This window comes from Ovis canadensis, chromosome 19 (genome assembly GCF_042477335.2).
Source record: "Ovis canadensis isolate MfBH-ARS-UI-01 breed Bighorn chromosome 19, ARS-UI_OviCan_v2, whole genome shotgun sequence".
In the NCBI taxonomy this organism is placed as follows: Eukaryota; Metazoa; Chordata; class Mammalia; order Artiodactyla; family Bovidae; genus Ovis; species Ovis canadensis.
The window spans coordinates 38,005,304-38,029,316 of NC_091263.1; the positions used below are offsets into that span (position 1 = coordinate 38,005,304).

General features: G+C 39.3%; 1 protein-coding gene across 3 annotated transcripts in view; it reads right to left on the bottom strand.

Moving 5' to 3' along the window:
- The window catches only part of CNTN4 (contactin 4), a 1,043,858-nt gene that overhangs the window by 144,246 nt on the left and 875,599 nt on the right, over positions 1-24,013 (bottom strand). For all 3 annotated transcript variants that reach the window (XM_069561830.1, XM_069561832.1, XM_069561831.1), the window contains one exon: positions 18,483-18,633. In XM_069561830.1, the coding sequence (XP_069417931.1) occupies positions 18,483-18,633 (151 nt within the window). The remainder of the gene's footprint in view (positions 1-18,482; positions 18,634-24,013) is intronic.

The window sequence follows — 24,013 nt, forward strand, 5'->3', positions numbered from 1 at the left end:
TATCTCAAAATGCTGATGTTAATAGAAAATTTAACAAAGCAGATGTGATGTTCCTGTGAGTGTTTGAAGGTAGGGGCAAAACTAAAACAAAGCAAAACAAAATCCACTTTTCTTTAGGCCGTGTTCTTGCCTTGTGACTATGGATATTTGGATGATAAAGATAGAAATGAACAGGAATTAAATACTAAGAACTTTTGAGAAATAACTCACCAATGGATTTTCATACAACAGTGGAACCACAGTTCCACTGCTATATAGTCACACATACAGATGTATACATCTGTAGGCAAAGTGTATATTTCTTTGGGGCAAAGCAAACACTTTTAAGTCAATTGGTAGGGAGCTACTTGTGGCCAATATAAATACCTAGCATTCTAAAACTGTATAATATAATGATCTGAATAATATCTATGCTTTATAACCAAGTATTTACTACTCAACATACACTGCTGGATGTCAAGTTAACAAAGAAGATGATGAAGCCGCTAAGAAACTGCTGTGTATTCTTGAACGGTGCTTGAACTTTCAGTTTCTTCACATCAGATGAACCAGGAATAAAGTACTGTTCTTCCTTGGTTAACTGTAGGCCTGAGTCATTCATGCCTTTATTTCATATAAAAAATAGCTGGTCTGCTTTTGATTTAGTTATTCAGTTGTAATGACTAACACCCTTGTGGAAAAATATGTCAGGAAAAACTTGAGAGTATCTGTAGCTTTTATCAAGCTTTTTCCATCTTTGACATGTAGGCAGGAATAGTTAAGGGTTGATGGCTCAGTGGTAAAGAACCCATCTGTCAATGCAGGAAAAGTGGGTTCCATCCCTGGGTTGAGAAGATCCTCTGGAGAAGGAAATGACAACCCACTCCAGTATTCTTGCCTGAGAAATCCCGCGGACAGAGGAGCCTGGTGGGCTACAGTCCATAGAGTCATAAAGAGTCAGACGCAACTCAGCAACTAAACAACAACTGGAATAGTCCCACAAGAGATGATGGTGGTTGAGTGAGGGCACAGGAAAGGCAGATGGAAAGGAGGCAGAGTCTCTATATCCTTTGGAAGTAGAATCACCAAAATATACTAATGCACTGGATATATGTGATGTTGGAAGAGGGAAATCAAAGATGATTTCTAGATTTCTGACTGATGGTGCAAGTAGAAGAACAGGTTTCAGGGTACATGTTGGTGGCTGGAATGAGTTCTGTCTGAGGCATGATGAGCTCAAATCATTCAGTCCTGCACTGAAGATGTACATTTGGGAGTTCTTAGTACAGATGGTGAGTTTAAAGCCATGGGAGGAGGTGGGATTATCCTGGGACAGGGTGGAAGCAGGGGAGTACAAAGTGGATGAGAAAGATGAAGATGCACTGACCAGCAAGACCCAACAGAAAGTGAAAGAGGAGGGAGAGTTTGATGATGAGGGAAAGAGCAGGGGTGACTGAAGGTGTGTGAGTCCTTGAGAAAATGACAAGGGGGAATAATTATTTTAAAGTGCGTTGTTTTTTCTTCTGAGTCAGAACATATTGAATTCACCTAAAAAAACATTTTTTCTTGGTGTTAAGAGCAGGCAGTTTCATTTTTTCTGAAACAATTTTATGCATCCTTTGGAACAAACTACCTCTTTTGGAATAAAACCCTTTAGAGCAAATCAATACATGGGAAAGTCAATGTGTGCAGAAGCAACTGAAAAATATCAAAAGCACAATCCAAATCTTATCTAATTTCTGTCACATTGACCATAGGTGACAGTTCAGGCATCTCTTTTTTCTCAAGCATACAGTCCCCGCCTCCCACCATGCTCACGCTTTCATAGATGACTCTGACTCTCATTTTATCAAGATCATGGTCAAGGCCATTTTATACGGAATTCCTCAACTCCCTCTTTATACTTCCTTCTCTGTGCCCTCACGACCCTCTCTTTCTCCCCAAAGTCAGAGAAGACAGGCACATCCTTCTTTCCCATAATAATTGATTTCAGGTCCAATACCCTCCTGTCTCCTTGAGAATATCTCCCTCTCTTACACTGTTAACTCCTTCTTTAACTTTGTGTGAGCCCCTCAGGCTATAAAGATGTCCCAGTGTCCTCCATCCTAATAAGATTCTTGCCACAAACAAGTCACTCCTCTTTCCAGTATATCTGATATTCCTCTTTTCACTATTTGACACCTGCAAAAGTCAGTTACTACATCCAGCTTTATATCCAGCCAGTAGAACTTTTATTGAAAGTGTTTGTTTCAAGGTTACTTTTGACTTCATTATCTCCTCTCAAAATATAGTTTGAGGTCTTCTTTCTTTTTTAACTTTTTATTTTATATTGGAGTATAACCCATTAACAATGTTGTGACAGTCTCAACATAGACAGCAAAGGAGCTTGGCCAGACATATACGTGTGTCCATTCTCCCCCAAACTCCCTTCCCATCCAGGCTCCAACATAACATTGAGCAGAGTTCCCTGCGCACTATGTTAGGAAGGTCCTCATGCTTTAAAACCTCTCAATGATAACTGACAATGTCAAGTGCTGTCATTTACGACACCCATACTTTCTTACCAACACCCCAGTTTCCTGATTCTCCTCTTAGCTTTCTTATGATTTTTTTTCCTCTTTCACACAGTTGTCACAGTTCAGAAGAATCTATCCAGAACAGATCTCTTTTGTTTTCCCATTTTTTTCGCAATGAAACTTACTCTTATCACTTCAAAGAAGATAATTTATCTAGTCTTAATCTCTCCCATGAACCCTAAACTAGCATTGCCAACTCTGAACTGTGTTATGTCCCAGCAAGTAATGACATGTTGGTAAGTGTTTAACAACTGGCCCTCTATGGAAAGAATGTCCCCATGTGTACCACTTCCCATGGGTGTAAATACTCCCGCCATGTCAGTTTCATCAACATGACATCAGTGAATGTGGTCTAGGAAAAGATGTGTCCCACTGACTCTTAGAAGCCCATCCAAGTGGGGTCCAGGGTACCTCTGCATGTGAAGCCTTCCAAATTCAACACAATAACACTGAACTCATCATCTACCCAAGTGGTTAGTCTACTTTCAGAGATAATTAGCAGATATTAAAAATCCCTTTTTATCATTGGTCAAAAGATTCAGTACTATTTTTGCTATATATTTTGCAGCCATTTATTTGAGCAGGTTATCTTGCCTGGATGGAAGAACACATCCCATCAAATAACTCCTCTTACATAGAGCTGCTTCTAGCATTGCTGACTAATACACATGGTAATTTTTAGAGGTATGGAGGGTTAAATAATTTACAATAATATTGTCAATGATTTGTTTTACTTAAAAATTTAAAACGCCTATTCTAGGATATAATTATGTCTCATGTGGGTAGGACAGTTGAATTACAACATATTTATTATTCTAGGGAGACGTGGAGGAATTGTATACATTACAACACAGACACACATGCACACACACAGCAACTTTGTTTAATAGAGTCTTTTATCCACCACCTGGATTTCTCATCAGGCAACCTATAATTCTACTATATGTACCCTCTAGGTGCCATATGTTGTAATTATACAGAGAGCCAAGTGTTGCTCTAATTAGATCATTTGGCAAAAGGGATTTAGAAACACCATGATGGATATTTACTAGTAGAGATCTAATTAACTCTGGCATATCTGTGACTGAAATATGAGGATAAAACTCCACTACAGAAATAGAGGGTCAAACATAGTACATGATACTAGACCTTCAATATTTACATAGCATCCGCACAGTCTAGCAGATTCTATTTCTAGAGATGACAAAGTTAGGAGGAACCCACATTTATCTGCCTTGTCTCTACTGAGAAGGAACAAACACTGCCTTTCTGGTTTTAATATCCAGTCACATCACTTCAGTTCTAATTGCTCTTAATTACGTGCCACTTTGGTTTGAATGTTTTCATGATCACTTAAATCCATTTGATGATGCAGAGCTATTTTCCCTGAACAAAGGCACTGCTGAGGTAGTTCAATGACTTAATTTACCTCTTCTCCAAGGGGCTTACATGGTTTTAACCCAGCCCTGAAGTCAGACAATTATGCCTCCTTTCCCCAGGAAACTAGGAAACCATGGATCTGAAGGCTGCCAATTTATTACTGAAAGTATGAAATGAGTTAACAGTAAAGGTTGCTTCTGGCCAACTTATCCATATTAAAGATGTCAGCAATACTCCAGTTTGAAAAGGGAGGTAATGAAAGCAGAGTTTTATTTTTACTAATAATCAATTGACTTGAACTTCCCTGGTGGCTCAGATGGTAAAGAATCTGCCTGCAATGTGGGAGACCTGGGTTCGATCCCTGGATTGAGAAGGTCCCACGGAGAAGGAAATGGCAACCGACTCCAGTATTCTTGCCTGGAAAAATCCCATGGATAGAGGAGTCCATGGGGTTTCAAAGAGTTGGACATGACTGAGCGACTAACACTTTCACTTACTGACTTACCATGAGACTCCATGCTCTCTTAAACTAGAGAGAAGCACCTAATGCCTATTCCCTCCTCAGACAAAGCTGGTACAGACAGAGTTTCTGGAAAAAGTGAGACATGGATTTGAACACCAGCCCTAATATTACCAAACTCTGCAACCTCAGGTGAGGTGAATACCTTCTCTGAGCTCACATTTCCTTATCTAAGAATGGGGTTCATAATAGGGCTGATCTCGTAATCTTTTTCTGAAGACTGAAAGAAAAAGTATATAAAGTGTTTAGCAGAGGGCACGGTAAAGACTGAAAAATAGCTAGGTAATATTATTACTCAAAAACGGGAGAGAAGTGATGGCCACAAGAGAACCAGGAAATACAGGAAAAGAGCCAAGGTAACCAGTATCCTGAATCCCCAGCAATTCCCAAAGCTCACGGTTTATTCATGGAGGTGCTAGTGACATAAAAGGAGATCAAAGTCTCATTTCAACTTAATAGCTAGAGATTTCGGAGCTTCTTCAGAGCCAAGCTGACTCACAGCGCTTCTGTCACGATTAGTTTATATCTGTCAACATCATTTCAAAGGGTTAATCATCTCTTGTTGAAAAGTCTGAAGCATTTCCCTACCAGTTATTCTTCCATTTCGTCCATCTAAACTCGACTGACACCCAGTTTCCCACTTGGCTGGATCCCTCTTGACTTGCTCACGTCTGCCCCTTCATCTTGCACAGACGTGAGCCCCCATACAGAGGCCTCCTGCTTCCCCCTCTGCAGCCCTGTGTGGACCACTTTCTTTCACAACTGCTTAAACTCACTTCCTGTTGGAAGCCAATTCTGGCAGACCCTGCCTGACTCAAGAGTCTCTTCTCTGTGTATTCCCTAAGCACTGTCACCTAGCTCTGTTTGGAAGATATTATGTTAATTTGAACTTCACTGGTGGTTTCCAAGTTGTTTCATGTGTGTATACACTGTCATAATAGCTGAATTTTATAAAACTTGGGAAGTGAGTCTTGGGATTTCTATCTTCTCTCTCCTCTTTCAATTGCACAAGGCCATTTATCATTGTAAAAATCATTTTTATAATCACCAAATTGAAATAAAAAGCCCTCTGCAAAACTACAGTCAGTATAAAACCACAGATCCTCAACCTGGGATGAAGAGCTCCCATTGCTTCATTCTTTTACTTGTTTTCTAGAAATTTGGGGAAGAGGATCAGATATATACTCTCCACTCTCATTGCCCCTCACCTTTTGTGTCTTCACCTTAAAAGCTCCCCTGGCTGATTTTTCCAGGGAGTGCAAGACTTTGGGAGCCTGAAAAGAAGTTTCCTTGAGTGAAATTTGGGAGCCACTGAAACAGAAGAGACAGCATTCAGACTTCCAACCTAATTTATTTCCTCTTCAATTTGCATTTCATGGACTCCGTAGAATTGGCCATTTTCCCTGGTGACTTAGATGGTAAAGAGTCCACCTGCAATGCAGAGTTCAACGCCTGGGTCTGGAAGATCCCCTGGAGAAGGGAATGGCAACCCACTCCAGTATTCTTGCCTGGAGAATTCCATGGACAGAGGAGCCAAAAACATGCTGTGAGATGGATGGAGGGACAGATTTTTTTTTTTTTCCTGTTAAGAGTCAGATTGTAAATATTCAAGGCTTTGCAGGCCAGGTGGTTTCTGTTGCATCTACTCAACCCTGTCCCACTGGGGCACAAAAGCAGCCTAGACAATTTGTTCAAGAATAGTATGGGGCTGTGTCCAATAAAACTTTATTTGTAGATGCTGAAATTTGAATTTCATCTAATTTTGATATGTTGTAAAATGTGTTTCCTTTTTTATTTTTGTCTTACCATTTGAAAATGTAAAACCATTCTCAAGCTTGCAGGTTGTGCAAACATATATGGAGGGCTGGCTGGATGTGGCTGAGGGGCTGTAGGTTGTCAAGCCCTGGGTAAGAGAGTTTGGGGGAGAAAGAATAGCGTGTTGAAAAGTTTGCAGCAGGAAGAATAAGGGCATTTGAAGAACTGAGAGGAGGTCCACACAGCTCAGGAAGTCAGGTTGAGGAAAGAGTAAGAAAGAACAGTGGGGACAGGACGGCGGGAGCCTGACCAGTACAGGGTCTTGCTGATTATGTGATGGACTGTCTGCTCTGAGGCTAATGGAAAACCACTAATACAGTGTTACACCTGGCTTTGCATTAAAATCACGTGCGAGAGTTCAGAACAAATTCAGACTTCTGGGTCTCATCTCAGAATTCCTTAGAAAGAATCTTTGGGCATAGAGTGGGATTTTTAAATGTAGTTCTGTTGGTCCTAATGCAGTCAGCTCAGCAGCAATCTGCATACCGAATTTGGGGTCTACCAGGAGTCGGGGGCACTCATGTGCTCAAACACACATGGCATCTTTACTCATGGGCATTTCAGATTATGGGAAACAAAAATTAATAAAATAATCAAACTCACAAACACAAAATTTATAAGGAAGGGAGGGAGGGAAGGAGGGAAGGAAATAGGGAAGGAAGAAGGGAGGGAGGGGAGGAAAATAGGAAGGAGAAAGAAATCCACAGTCCCAACTTGTAGGGAAATCACTGTTAACACTTTAGTGGAGATTTTCCCAGGCTTATTTTTTGCATGTCTATCAAAATATGGATATGCATATGTGTGTTGAGACTACAGAATGATATTTTATATACTGTTAAAAAATCATACCTTTAAAAGATGAATAGTCTCTTTCCTTTAAACCACTGTAGAAATTCTCTCCCTTTTTAAATGGCACCTGTAGAACTCAGATTTAAATTAGGTTGTTCATGTGGCTCAGATGCTCAGACGTGTCCTACTCTTTGTGACCCCCATGGACTATAGCCCACTAGGCTCCTCTCTCCATGGGACTCTACAGGCAAGAACAGTGGAGTGGGTTTTCATTTCCTCCTCCAGGGGATCTTCCAGACTCTGAGACTGAACCAGGGTCTCCTGCATTACAGGCAGATTCTTTACCACTAGCGCCACCTGGGAAGTATATATACATATGTTGTTTTATACATATATAGGTTGTTCATAAGCTCAAATGAATCTGTACAAAGGAAGTGTGTGACAAATGTTTATTGAATTTAATTAATGGGGGTTGTGATACGGGAAGTTTCATCTTATGAAAGATTTGAATACAGGCTGGTTCCAACAAACCCATTAAGAGGTTAGCTGAACAGCTGCAAAGTCCATACACAAGACAGTAAGGGCAGAGAGTAGGACAGGGGCAGGGGACTGACTGACAATGAATGCTGAAGAAACCTGTAAGGATTTTTATCATCAGGTGTTGTCTTTAGATTGGGACCCTAATTTTAAATACTTCCATATAAAAATTCAGTTCTCTTGCCAGCATATCCTTAGGCATAACCAATAACCATGAGCACATGAATAGACCAGGTGGTAGGTAGCTCCTGCCTGAATTTGGGCATCACTTTAATTCCTGATCATAACACAACAAGATATAACTATACTGAGGCAGAAAAGACCGGTGACTGAGAGCTAAATTTACGGAGTCTCCACAGGACAGGGTCTGTGTACCATTAACACACATTTAAAAAACAAATGTCTCTAAACTCTTCTGCAACGACTCTTCAGGGGAGCTCAAAGTCGTAACTATTTTATGCATGGCTCTAGGAGAGACAAACGGAAGGAAAGGGAGAAAAGTTCCAGGTCTGAATTGGAGAGTAAGATAAGCTCAGTCTATTTCCATGACTACACATGCAAAATTAAAATGAAATAGTATTACCAATAAGCGGGGCAACAGATTCTATCTAGAGCAATGATGCTCGCGTTGCTTTGATGTTGTTTTGCCTCCAAGGCAGGATTTCCATTATTATGGAGATGAACTGCCTCTAATTCTTGCAATAACATAATTGTTCCCCAGGGCAGAATTCCTAATAACAGAGCTATAGGCTCTGCAGCAACTGTAAGAGATAGCCTGAGGGCGAGTTTCTCATTAGGAGCACATATATAGACACTCTGCCTCCAGAAGAGAAACAGAATGCCTGAAGCAATAAACTTTCTTTTCTACGCAAGGATTCGATCAACCTTCTGGGCAAATACCTGCCATCGCATGTGCTCTGCCTCCCAGATTGCCAGTATCTTTAGACCAGGGTTTCATACCTTATATACAACATAGAGTTTTGCTGCCCTGTGCTTAGAGTTTCTTCCACATATTACATTAATTTCAACTCTTCCAAAGACTTCTGGGAACAGAGGCAAATTAGTAGGGCCATGATCTCATTCCCCTGTGGCAGAAGACTGTGGGGTCTTTAGTCAAGACATAGGAGTTTTATTCCTCTTTGGTATGAACCTGGAGAAGGAAATGACAATCCACTCCAGGACTATTGCCTGGAAAATCCCATGGACAGAGGGGCCTGGTAGGCTACAGCCCATGGGGTCGCAAAGAGTCGGACATGACTGAGTGACTTCACTTCACTTGGTATGAACAGTCTCACAGAATGTTAGACTTGATCTGATTATACTGTGGGCCTAAACATGTATTTCAGTCTGGGAAGAAATGCCTAAGAACATGGACAATTATACCATTTCACTGTGTCTTTGAAACATGTCCACAGTGGCCTCAAAGTGCTCGCCTGAGGTGATGTTAAGGTTCCTCAAAGCAGTGGTCTTCTTTGAGCCATTATTTTGTCATCTCTTGGAAGCAGCAAGCACTTGCTCCTTCTTGAACCTTTCTGCTCCCTTGGTTTCTGTTTCTTAGGTTCTCCCACATCTCTCAAGCCCCCTCCCAGGGGGCTCTGCTTCCACCCACTTTTTGCATGTGGCCATTCCTTAAGGTTGCTTTCTTTGATTCACAGGTGTTCTCATTCTACACAACTCTCCGGGTGTGCTTATCCACTCCACAGCTTCTCATTGACTGGTGACATCTGGGTCTCTGTCTTTACTCTCCTGAACTCAGACCCACCTTTCCTGTTGGACATTCATTCACTGAACACTTAATCTGTAACAGGCACCATCCTAGGTGCTAGCATTACAGAAAAGGACAAAATACAAAGGGCCCCTGGTTACCATGAAGTAACCTCAAAGTGGAAGAGGAGGGTGAAGTGATCTGATGTGAGGACTCTACTGGACTGGACTTGCTTTGCTAGCTCCAATGATGGAGGAGGGGGCTATGAGCCAAGGAATGCAGGTGATTTCTAGAAAGCCAGACACTGATTCACCCCTAGAACCTCCAGAAGGAATGCATTACTTAAGGATATAATAAGAGTATTTATTTCTTTATCAACACTATTTTGATTCTAAATGGCAGATTTAATTTTGGCTTTCAGAAATACATTGAAAGAAATGTGTTATTTTAATGCAAGGGGAATAATTTCTGACTTATGACCTCCAGGGCTATAAGATACTACATTTTTATTGTTTAACACACACACACACACACACACACACACACACACACACTTACCAGTCTCTGTCTTCACAGAATTTACATTACGATTAAATGGAGAGGGAGGAAGACAGATAATGGAAAAAAGGCAAACATGCAGCATGTTAGAAGGTAGTAAGAACTATGAGAATTATAAAGCATGAGAAGAGGATGGTGGTGGAGTTTACAATTTGAAATAGGTTTGAGGGAAAAATCTTTGCTGAGAAAGTGACATTGAATGGGAATTTCAATCTGAATGTGACATCACCACTTGAAGGCACCTCAGATTTCACATGTTAATACTCATTTCTTTATCTTCCCCTCTCAAACTTAGTTTTTTCTTCCTAGTACTGTGGTCAATAGCTCTGCCATCTATCAGCTGCTCAAGTTAGAATCTTCAGTTCAGTTCAGTCTCTCAGTCATGTCCGAGTCTTTGTGACCCCATGAATCGCAGCACACCAGGCCTTCCTGTCCATCACCAACTCCCGGAGTTCACTCAGACTTATGTCCATCGAGTCAGTGATGCCATCCAGCCATCTCATCCTCTGTCGTCCCCTTCTCCTCCTGTCCCCAATCCCTCCCAGCATCAGAGTCTTTTCCAATGAGTCAACTCTTCGCATGAAGTGGCCAAAGTACTGGAGTTTCAGCTTCAGCATCATTCCCTCCAAAGAAATCCCAGGGCTGATCTCCTTCAGAATGGACTGGTTGGATCTCCTTGCAGTCCAAGGGACTCTCAAGAGTCTTCTCTAACGCCACAGTTCAAAAGCATCAATTCTTCGGCACTCAGCTTTCTTCATAGTCCAACTCTCACATCCATACGTGACTACTGGAAAAACCATAGCCTTGACTAGAAGGAAGCTTTGCTGGCAAAGTAATGTCTCTGCTCTTAAATATGCTATCTAGTTTGGTCATAACTTTTCTTCCAAGGAGTAAGCGTCTTTTAATTTCATGGCTACAATCACCATCTGCAGTGATTTTGGAGCCCCCCAAAATAAAGTCTGACACTGACACTGTTTCCACTGTTTCCCCATCTATTTCCCATGAAGTGATGGGACCAGATGCCATGATCTTCGTTTTCTGAACATTGAGCTTTAAGCCAACTATTTCACTCTCCTCTTTCACTTTCATCAAGAGGCTTTTTAGTTCCTCTTCACTTTCTGCCATAAGGGTGGTGTCATCTGCATATCTGAGGTTATTGATATTTCTTCCAGCTTGTGCTTCTTCCAGCCCAGCATTTCTCATGATGAACCCTGCATATAAGTTAAATAAGCAGAGTGACAATATACAGCCTTGATGTATTCCTTTTCCTACTTGGAACCAGTCTGTTGTTCCATGTCCAGTTCTAACTGTTGCTTCCTGACCTGCATATAGGTTTCTCAAGAGGCAGATCAGGTGGTCTGATATTCCCATCTCTTTCAGAATTTTCTACAGTTTATTGTGATCCACACAGTCAAAGGCTTTGGCATAGTCAATAAAGCAGAAATAGATGTTTTTCTGGAACTCTCTTGCTTTTTCGATGATCCAGTGGATGTTGGCAATCTCTGGTTCCTCTGCCTTTTCTAAAACCAGTTTGAACATCTGGAAGTTCACGGTTCACGTATTGCTAAAGCCTGGCTTGGAGAATTTTGAGCATTACTTTACTATCGTGTGAGATGAGTGCAATTGTGGGGTAGTTTGAGCATTCTTTGGCATTGCCTTTCTTTGGAATTGAAATGAAAACTGACCTTTTCCAGTCCTGTGGCCACTGTTGAGTTTTCCAAACTTAGAATCATAGGAGTCACTTTCTTTTTCCCTTCCTTCTTTAAAAAATATCTCTGCTTAATAAGTCATTTAATTTAAAAATAAATCCATCTGTCTTCCCTCCTATACTATCAGGAGACTGACACTGAAGTCCTTTTGGTTTTCATTTTAGCATACTGCCTGAAACTGGTCTCTCTGTGTTCCTAATCTTGTTCTACTCTGATTCTTTCTCCAGGTTGCAAGCAGAGCAACCCTTCTGCAGCACGTATATGACGGTGCACTCTCTTGCATAAAATCCTTCAATTTTCTCTGGGAGTTCAAGTCTAAACTCTACAGACATTGAATTCAAGTCTTCCACAACCTATTGTTGGCCTACAAATCCAATGATCCTTCTAAATATATCATCTATGATTGAAAAACATATTGTTATTTTGCTACTGGGCCCGTGCACTAATCTAAGAGCATCTTGAGGGCTGGGTTTATGTCTCCTCCTTCTCTCTCTCCTCAGTGCCAGGCAAAGGGCTCAACATATGGCAAGCACTGAATGAATGCTTTGTTCATTGATCAAAGTCTATGTCAGCTAGTTTGGCAGAATAGTCCTTCTGCTGTTCAGAAACCATGCCTGTGAGATGCAGGCTATAAGTTTCAGATTCTTTCTGGAAACATTCAGTGGCATATCTATACTTAATTATTATCCATTAGCTTGACATAATGTATTGGCCTAACATTTAAAAGGAAAGAGAGACATTTTTAAACATGAGTAAGAATAAGAAGGCTTTATTTACACATGGTTAACTAAAGTAACATTTCACTAATTTCTTCAGCTTCAATGAGAAATAAAATATTTTCTCTAAGTGAATTTTCCAGACTACTAGATTTATCCCTTTAAGCACTAAGTTAATTGTTTAAAATAATCATTGGGAGGGAGTGGTTTTTCTATGATGTATACTTGTTTGCCTTACTAATCTAAGCTAACTGAAGATGTTTTTTTCCTCTTTAGGGACACAGTGTAATAATAATCATCAATCTTTGCTACAGAGTTCAAGATACTTATTCCCTTATTAATACTGTTTTAATTCTGAATGGCAGATTTAATTCTGGCTTTCAGAAAGACATTGAAAGAAATGTTTAGGACAGTAAGAGGATGTCAAATAACATGATATGAAGAACATCAAGATTTGGACTTGGAAAATAATTGAAAGATGGCTTGAGAATAGCATGTCAGTATATAAAGGGAAGAGGCATGATGGAAGAGAATTAGATTTTTTCTTAATATAACTTCAGAAAGCAAAGCAAGAAACAATGAGTGGAAATTACAAGGATGTTGGTTATGAAGAAATACTCTAAATATTAGTCAGGTCCTCATGTTCTTTTTTTTTTTTTTTTTAGACATGGGGCTTTGCTGGTGGTGCAGAGGTTAAAGCGTCTGCCTGCAATGTGGGAGACCTGGGTTCAATCCCTGGGTCAGGAAGATCCCCTGGAGAAGGAAATGGCAACCCACTCCAGTATTCTTGCCTGGAGAACCCCATGGACAGAGGAGCTTGGTGGGCTACATACAGTCCATGGGTCTCAAAGAGTCGGACATGACTGAGCAACTTCACCTTCACCTTCATGTTAGACATAACCAGGGATGGTGAGGGTCCACCCATGGTGGGGTTCCCTGTCTGGGAATAGAAGCTGAGCTCCATGACTAGGGTAGGAATTGGACACTGCTATTGCCTGTCCAGTTACTCTTCTTCTGGTTGTAGGACCCTGTGTTTCTTTGGGGAAACCCCTGTCCCATTCTCAGTCCTCAAGGTCTTAGGTGGAGCTTCCCCAAGTGCCTCTTAGGATGGCATATGATCATGTCCTTCTGATCAGTGCATCACATCCCCTTGAATGTCAGTGGTTCAGGGAAGATCACTGAACAAGGCAGGTTTATCCCATGCCATAAGCATCTATTCTGCTGTTGTGAGAAGTTAGAAAAAGAGGGAAAGCATGGTGCTACCAGCAGCCATCCTACCAACAGGAGAGGAGAGCCCATCCGAAAATGGAGCCAAAGTAGAGGAGCCAGCCAGTACCGCTGTCACTGTGTGAGCGCCTGAACCCAGGCACACCTTGAGTCACAGCCTGGCCCTGGTCTTCTCAAGTGTCGAGCCAATGAACTCGCTTTGTACTGAAGCCAGTTCTGAGTTGGGTTTCTGTCACTTGCAACCAAAAGAGCCCATGTGAGTTGGTTTCATGTCTCCTTATGATTCTAGGGGCCTAGGTTTTTATTAATGACTCTGTCATTTCTAAATTCTGATGTTTTTGTTTGTAATAGATCAATCTCATCTGCCTCAAATGCCTTCTGTCCAGAAACAGTAAATAAAATCATCAACCTTTTTCAGTTACATGGCTTAATTGCTCAACGAATCCAAATAATTCCACTGCTTTGGTGGTGAGTAGAGGCCTCTCCTGAAAACTAAAGTACTTGGGTCTTTGTGACAAACCAGCTCTGTGTTGGTTTGATATCAAATGCCTGATATTGCCTTTACTCTGATAGCTGGATAAATATACAAGAAAACAAAAAAAAAATTTATGCTTATGGATACACTGCCTACACAATAATGAAGTTATAAAAATTAAAGATTAAATCTTTCATTTAGATGATTGGTTTAATATACATGAGGCCAGTGTAAATATGATTTAAATCTCTAAAGCCTTTAAAAACCAAAGTAACCAAAGTATTTTTAAAATTGTTCACATGCTAACATTGAACTAGTATTTCTGCATCCATACCCGTTGAGGTAACTATAACACCACAATTTGAATAAGATCAAACTGTAAACATTTTAAAAAATGTTGCTTCTTATGCTTTTGTTGTAAACTCATTTGCAGGCAGCTGATTAGCTAAATTTAAAATTAAAAATCACTTAAGTAATGTTTGGCTAAGTCAAACCATAAGCTCTAGGGAGAACGGTAATAAAAAGTGGTGCTTGATCATACATTTGGTTCCACTGAAACTTGGTTTATAGCAATATTCCATAATTTAGATTAATCATCTCTTATTCAAATGTTAAAGGCCATCATTCAACAGTCTACAAATAACAAATGTTGGAGGGGGTGTGGAGAAAAGGCAGCCCTCCTACATTGTTGGTGGGAATGTAAATTGGGGCAGCCACTACAGCAAATGGTATGGAGGGTCCTCAAAAAAAAAAAAAACAAAAAACTGAAAATAGACTTATTGTATGTTCCAGCAGTTCAACCCTTGGGCATATACCCAGACAAAACTGTAATTCAGAGAGATACATGCACCCCTATGCTCACTAGTAGCACTACTTCCAGTAGCCAGGAAAGGGAAACAACCTGTGTTCACTGACAGAAGAATGGAAAGAGAAGACGTGCTACAGGAACTTCCCTGGTGGTCCAGTGGCAAAGACTTTACATTCCCAGTGCAGGGAGCCCGGATTCAATCCCTGGCCAGCTAACTAGATCACATATGCTGCAACTAAGAGTTAGCACGCCACAACTAAAAAGCATGTGCACACCGCGAGAACACTGAAGATCCCACCTGCCACAACTAAGACCCAGCTCAGCCAAATAAATAAATAAAATACTTAAAAAAAAAGATGTGGTACACACATACACACGATGGAATATTACTCAACCATCAAAAAGAATGAAACAATGCCATTTGCAGCAGCAGGGATGAACCTAGAGATTATCATACTAAGTGAAGTAAGTCAGAACGAGAAAGACAAATACAACATGGTAGCACCTATACATAGAATCTAAAGTCTGATACATCGACTATCTGTGAAATAAAAACAAACTCCCAGAGAACACACCTATATTTGCTAAGAGGGAGAGTGGGCAAGCAAGGGAAGGAATGGGGGTTTGGGATTAGCAGAGATAAACTATTATATATAGGATGTATAAAACACAAGGTCCTACTGCATAGCACAGGGAATTATAGTCTGTGATAAACCATAATATCCTGTGATAAGCCATAACGGAAGAGAATATGAAAAAGAGTATGTATAACTAAATCACTTTGCTATACGGAAGAAATAAACGCAACACTGTAAGACAAGGGAAAGGCTACTTACTTCAACATTCTTGCCTGGACAATCTCATAGACAGAGGAGCTTGGCGGGCTACAGTCCACGGGGTCACAAAGAGTTGGATATGACTGAGTGACTAAGCATGTTATATTATATTGTAAACCACCTATACTTCAATAAAATTTTTTAAAAATCATTCAAATGTTAATGGCTTGCCTTTTGATTCTTAGGATTCCACATCTCAAAAGAGAATTACAAGTCTGTATATTGGAAGCTATTACTCAACACTGTACATAGTCAAATTTTTCCTTTTGTGTTGTTCTAGCAATGTCAGTCCTTTTCTAAAATAGGAATTCTAAACTTTTCACTTATGAATCCTATATATGATTGCTTTTCTTTTTATCCACTTACTTATGTTTCTCTTTTATCAAAAAGACAGAGGAAAATGGCAGAATTTCTTCTCTGTCAACAAGGATATATCAGTAATATCTTTCTTATTTTTTACCCTTTTCAGAAATTATAGGAAACTCAGTTGAGTTTATCTTTCTCGTACTTCAGCAGCCCATGGAGTAAACTTGGTCCATGGACGTGTGGCCCATACTGTTCTAACGTTAAATTTTTTTAATATAAACTTATTGAAAAAATAAAAAATGAATTATACCTGGTCAACTTTCAAATTCATTTTCATGATGAAAATCAATCTATCTACACTGTGAGAGAGGTGGAACCGAGAAAGAGGACAGTGAGGAAACAGCACCTATGGGGATAAAAAGTGCTAACACGGACAGTTTGGGTCGTGCCTGATGATGGCGGAGGTGGAGGTGTTAAAAACCAGGACCTGAGTAATGATGGGGAGTTTCCTTGCTTTAAAGATACCTTCAGTGCCATAGCAATGTTGAGTCCATATCTGAACCCTATCAATCAAGTCAGAAGAAAAAATTTAAAAAGTTGGAGAGAGATAAGCTTTGTGGTAAGTCAAATGATAGAAGAAGTCAAATTCACTTATTAAAAGTAATTCTTGGTATATCATTTTCCCAAAGTTAATTTAAACAACCTATAGCAATGATTAAATTATAGTCATGTTGAGCAATCATTAATACTGTTCAAAAAGTTAGGCTGTCCTTTTTCTTCTAGGCACACAGATAGACTGAATTTCCCTGTTGGGCTGAATTTGGGAAGAGCCAAGTGACTTCTTTTGGCCACCAAAACATGAGCAAAAGAGAAGTGCTTCACTTCACATGTTTACCACCCTCTTTTCTGTCTTCCCTGTTGGCTCAGAGGATAAAGCATCTGCCTGTAATGTAGGAGACCTGGGTTCAATCCCTGGGTTGGGAAGAGCCCCTGGAGAAGGAAATGGCAACCCACTCCAGTATTCTTGCCTGGAGAATCCCATGGACAGAGGAGCCTGGCAGGCTACAGTCCACAGGGTTGCAAAGAGTTGGACACAACTGAGTGACTTCACTTTCTTTCTTTCTTTCTGTCTGCAATTTAAATGTTCCAGAGAGTGCTATTCTACCAGCCTAGGCTTTAGAGAGCAGCAAAGCCCCCAGCAGACCTCTGGTGGGCATGCAATGTGGATAAGAAATTTCCTTTTAAGACACTGTAAGGTGCTTGTGACAGCAGCGAATTTTATTAGCCTCTCCTGGATTGATCTTCCATGTTATTCAAACCTCACTCATTCATATATCTTTTTTTCATATTATTTTAAAATATTTTTCTTCATATCAATGTTATATTAAAACTTTTAAAATGTAGCCTTAATCTAACAATGTATGTGGTACATAAAATAAGAAACTGTGCTCTCAAGTTCAACTTTGGCTCCAGATTTGAATGTCAGGTCAGTAATCAGTAAACTATACCACTTTCTTGATATAACAGAAATCAGAAAGAGACACATATTATGCATTTACTACGTATGAATACACCCTCTATAAACCATATTGAGCTTGCAAAAATCATTAATAAGGACAACATCATCAGTGTGATGATCTACTTTGCATATGTAAATCCAAAGGTGTACAGGTGTTAAAGTTGATACACACACATTTTTACAGGCTTCCCCATGACATCTTTGAGTACTTGACCTTTAGCATCAATTAAAATCATTATGTATACAGCTGGTAAATGTTATCTTATGCATGACGGACTCATGCACAATTACCATTTTCCAACAGATCTGAGCAGATTACAGAAAGGCGTGGGAGATATTTTATAGAGGTAACAGCCAAGAAAAGGTTTTAAGAGATACCTGCCCCAAACAACCCATATAATTACACTGCATAAAAGAACATGCATTATAAACATAATTCATGTATAATAGGAAACACATATTTGAAGAGTTTTGCTATCAGAAAAAAAAACTTTTCAAAAATAAGTTTGATATAGAGTTCTTAAAAAGACATGATTAAAATAATAAAAGCCATGTTATTTGAAAATGAGTTCTAGAACTAAAGACAGTTTCAAAAAAAGGGAGAGATTAACAAGAGACATACTAGACACTGCCAAATATTCGAGGGGTTGCCATAGCAAAGAAGAACTGGAATTACTTGTTTATGGGGGAAAAAAGGAGGTATTAATAGAATGGAGGAAGATGGGCAATCTTACAAATAAATTTTAAGCTAAAATTAAAAAAGGTATTTCCAGTTGCACATCTTTGGGCAACTCCAACAGCCTTCAACATGTGGGATCATGTGGTCTACCTGTGCCAGAAAGGGTTTCTAGAATCTTGATATGAAGACCTGCTAATTTACAACTCTTTCCCAAAGCTTCAGCTCTTTGATTAACATTTAGTTCATGAAGAGCAGATCATAAATTCTTTCCTCTAGGACTATTAATTAACAACAGACCTATAAATCATTATGGGTTAACCACATACTTAAAATATTTCAAGATAATACCTCTCATTTTCTTTTAATACGTCCCTTCCTTTCTTCCAGGTGTAGACCGGTTTCGGAGAAGCCTTCGGCTTACACTCAATGACAACTTCACCTCCCACTTTGACAAGAGTTACCCTTTTTAAGAGGGTTCTTGAAAAATCTGGACCTACAGCTGGAAGAGAATACAGAAAATGAAATCATTATTATAGAAGAAAAAATCCACTAGCTCATTCTTTAAAGTTTTTCTTTCTGTAATGCACTTATTACATCAAAGGGAGGAAGTTGCATTTTTTTTTTTCTGAAGTACAGGAGTAACACTGGAAGTTTTGAAGGATTTATGAAAAGTTGAGCTATAGTTTGTATACAGTAAAATGTACCCATTGAAAGTGTACAGCTTGATGAATTTGGTAAACTCCAACATGAAGATCTTCCGCTATTCCAAAAGTAAACATAGTGAGGGATTCTTTATGAAAACTACTCTATGTTCAGATGAAGAAAATTTTTTAAGTTTTACAGAAGCAAAAGGGAAAGATGAAACAAAAGCCAATAAGGCACTTTTCTGATTGTGTAGGTGAAAGCACCCCTTCCTTGACAGTTACTGCCTTTGTTCTCTCTGATAGCACTCTGAGCAGGTCTCCGTAAGAGGATGTCCTGAAATGTCTACAGCTTCACCCTCTGTGAGCTCCTCCTTAAAAATAATGACTTAGATCAGCTTTCCACTATCACTACCTAATGCAATGCCTGGTTCTTACAAGACAAATTGTGACTTGCTCTTAGAAAACTCGATTCCGTGCTAGCTACCAATATTCTAAAAAAAATCATTCATGTTGACATCAAATATGTAGTTAGATGGAAATAACATTAAATAATTTCCTTCTTAAAACAAAAGATATTCCTCTATATCCTTAAAGAAATATAAAAGAAACCTTTCTGAAAATTTCCCATTTCCTTCTGCATTAATTGCACTAATGTTTTAGGGTCTGTTGTGAGCTCTTATCATATTAAAAATCCCTGACTCACTGTAGCTTGACTTGCTGGAATTTATAATTTCATACCATGTTGAATGTGAAATTTAAATACAAACACTAGCCACATATTACTTAGAAGAGTACAGGGAATGAGTATATATGTATGTGGGTGGGGAGGATGGGGATCAACGTTTTTAAGTGTACACAAACCATATGTTAGTGATTAAAAAATAAAAGGTTTCAGCAGTAGCAAATTAAACCTTCATTAAGTGCTTCTGTTATGAAAATATTTTCAGTGTACAGAAAGAAAGAAAGATGGGAAGGTTACTTTTTAATGGGGTGTTGTAATGTACACATGAGGCTGGCTTTATTCAGTGAAGGTTAAATTATATAAATGAATCTAGTAGGCAACTGATACTTCAATCCATGTGCCTTGGATTCATGAGGGAAGTCTATAATTCAAAGAGTAATTCCATAATGATAAATGCAACTAATAAAGAGATTGCAAGTACAAATGCTTGTGCTTATAATGAGATAAATGCATTCCCTGTATGATCTGCAAAATTATAAAATGAAAATTATAGGGTTCTGAGAAATATAAGGTCAGGACAGACCTAGTCAATATTTACATAACAGGAATACTAACAAAAACAATAATCATTCTAGTAAATATGTCAGCATGATTAAAAAGACAGCTTAAATTCTTAATAGATAAATACTACAAAACCCAAACAACAAACAGACAAAACAAAACAGGACTTCAGTGTGTGTGTGTATATATATGAAGGCAGCTTGGTGAAACAAGGAAGGCAGGAAAGCGAAGAGCTGAGAATGGTAAACTATGAAACAAGTACAAGGTGCAGAAAAGCTCAGGAGAGCCACACTCTTAAACACAGTCATGTTGAAACATGGCCAAAACTGAGTCAAGAGGAAGAATATGGGCTAAATGAGACACAGTCAGTATGCTATCTGCCTTGACTAGCCTTGTGTTGACCTGAGTTAGTGGGCTTTTTTCTTGGTTGCTGGAACCAGTGAAATGCATGGGTAAAGCAAGCATCTGTTATATTGATCTCACTTCTCCATTCACCACTCCCACACACGCTAATTTTCAACACACAAAGGTTCTCATATCAGAATAGACTCACTCTCATCTTATGGAAACACCTGAACTGACACAGTAATGTGGAAAAAAAAAAAACAAGTCTCTAGAAGCTTTTTTTTTAAGGGTATTGTGTGAAATAGAGTTACAAATCTGTTAACATATAAAAATTCCTTCTTAAAACTATATCTTTCTACACACATATATTTTTATCACTTTAGGCAGACATTTTTCATCTGTATAGGAGGAATTCTGCAACTGCATTTGAAATGAGTTTACATAAATCAAACCGTGCACCACACATGGGTATATTTGTCAAAAAACTATATATTGCTTTTACGGGCTTTGAAATAGCATGATATCGGCCACACAGAAGGCAGAAAATGCACATTCCACTTTCAAAAGCATTTGTGCTGTACTATGTATGTGCCTATTATCTTTGGGATATCCAAGAGATAAGACTGCCTTTGAATGTCTTTCACTAACAAAAAAAAGGAAATATAAATTTATATCTGTTCCCCTTGTTTGTTCAACTTGCTTAAATGTACTTCTAGTTTTATCTAACTCTACAAATCTATCAGTTGCCGCTATAAGCTGCAGTGTTTTTGCAGGCAAAATTGTCAGACCTTCGTCTGTTTTTGAATACTTGACCCATCAATAGATTTCTTAATACTCCGCCATTTTGTGGCCATCTTTCACACCTGAGATGCCCTCAAGCTTGTGAGATGACACTTTCTGTGTCTGTCCCCTATATTTATTCTAATTCCCAACCTTCAGCTCAGGAGAGGCTTGAAGGCAAAGCAAAAGGAGGCTGTTTAATTTAATATTCACAGAGAATCAGATTTTTAAGAGTTATTGATAAGGTCCCATTAGGGCATTGTTAGAATCCAACCTTTGTTGGCACTGGAAAAAATTAGTGCACATTCAAGGTGAAACTTCAGTGGGTTCCTAATGGTTCAGAAAAGTTAAAACCAATTGTCAAATTACCCACTTGAGCCTGAGAGTAGTGCCAATTCTGGGAGCTCCTCATTTGCTAAATCTAATGCACTTTGAGGACATTTCTTACAGGAACTACTAGGGGGCACTGCATTCCCAGTGTTGGAATAAGTCACACTACAGGACCTCGTCCCTGTGGACAATGCGACTTTTTATTATTTATCAATGATCTTTAACATATTAATATTACATTACCTAGGAGAAGCATCCGGCTGAGAGAAACCTTCTATGCAATTCTCCACTGTTTGCTTTCACTTAATTAAATGACTCTTGGTCACATGTCAAGGGTATTTTAAGTGGCCAACAGAACCCTTGAAAACTGAAGTTGTGCCCTAGGATCATTTCTCAAGGGAGTTGGTGAGAATGATAACTGTTTAACGGAGTGTGCAGTAGCAGTCCCACCTGGCAAATAGATGGGTGTGATGTTTTACTCTGTTATTAAAGGAAAAGATAATTACGTGTGCCTGGTCTATAAATCTGCAGAAACACCACTGGGATCACTGCCAGTTGACAGGGACTATTAAGGCTGACCCTTTCAGAAGTTCAGAATTTCATATTATTTTAACCTTTTTCTATTGTCTTTAACTATTACCTCATCAGCCCATAGAAAATAAAGCTCGAGCAAATGCATTCATTCAAGTATGGCCACCCCTGAGGAGATAAGGCTGGTATCAGATATAAAAACCCCAAACTTCACCTGCCTTGCTGGGTAGGTCGCTAGAAGACTGGCTATAGTGGAGATAGTCTTCTTTCTAGGTCCATCATTTCAGAATGGCTGATGCAAAATCAGTCTCTCTGATTGGGGATGACATTCAAAAGGAGACACTCAACAATCTCTGAAATCAGAATTTTCTGTTGTAGGATTACCATGATGTGCTCCTTCTAAGACTCTAATAGTCACCCCTGCTGGCTTTGGTCTAATTTGCTGAATGCCCTGTTCCCCCCAGGTTCCTCCTATCGTGGTTGCTCTTGTTTATGGGCTTCTGCTCTTTGGAGAAAGTTATTATCAAACCAAACTAATAATATTTACAGTCACAAGGTTTAAGATTAAATAAAATACCTGTATTGTACACAAAATGCTTCAATATTTTTCCTGAGTAAATTCTTTCTACCTATTCCTCTCCTCTGCTATTTCCACTATTTCCACTTTTTGTGTGTGTGTTAGTTGCTCAGTTGTGCCCAACTCCCTGTGACCCATGGACCAGGCTCCTCTGTCCATGGGGTTCTCCAGGCAACAATACTGGAGTGGGTTGCCATACACTTCTCCAGGGGATCTTCCCAACCGAGGGATCAAACCTGGGTCTCCCACATTGCAGGCAGATTCAAAGGAGCTACCTGGACATTTTAGAGAATTTTAAGCTGAAAAGAAATACAGTTTTGTTTGAAAACAAAATATCCTTTTTATTTTGAAATAATTACAGATTCACAAGAAGTTGCAAAGATAATTCAGGAAGGTCCAGTGTATCCTTCATTCAGTTTCCTCAATGGTTACATCGTTTGTTGTTTTTTTTAAGTAATTGGAGGATAATTGCTTTACAATGTTGTGCTGGTTTCTGCCATACAACGTGAATCAGCCATAAGTATACGTACGTCCACTCCTTTTTGAACCTCCCCCCAATCCCATCCCATCTCTCTAGGTCATCACAGAGCACTGAGCTGAGATCCCTGTGCTATACAGCAACTTCCCAGTAGCTCTGTATTTTACATGGGGTAATGTGTATGTTTCACTGCTACTCTCTCAGTCTGTCCCACTCCTTCCCCCACTGTGTCCACAATGTTCTCTATGTCTATGACTCTATTCTTGCCCAGCAAATAGGTTAATCAGTACCATTTTTCTAGATTCCACATGTATGCATTAATGTACAATATTTGTGACCCCAGTACAACATTGAAAGGAACCTAGTCATGGATAAGGTGTGCAGAGTTCTGTCTTATTTTGTCAAGTACTTTGACTTGTAACTACCACTGAAATAAAGATACAGAACTCTTCCATCACTACAAAGAGCTCTCTCATGCTACTATTTTAGAGGTGCATTCAACCCCCTTCTGTATTCCCTATGCCTAGAATCCACCAATCTGTATTCCAACTCTACAATTTTGTCATTTTGAGAATATAAAAAAAATCATACATTTTGTATCCATAAAATCATACATTATGATTTTTTTTCAGAGATTTCTTTTTTTCAGTTGGCATAATGCTCTTGAGAGCCACCTAGGTTGCTGAATATATTAAGTGATTCCTTTCTATTGCTGAGTAGTTATATCTCAACCATGTGGGTGTGCAAGACAAATTCATCTCTACTGTTGACATTTCAGGCACTATGATAACTGATGAATACTTTTTAAGCACAGAAACCATTTCAAGATCTTTCAACAGTATCACTGCCAACAAGTAGGATTAGCCTTTTTTTCTTTTTTTTAGTGTGGGGGATTGACATGTACACACTGCTGTATTAACAATGGACAATATACAAGGACTTACAGTATAG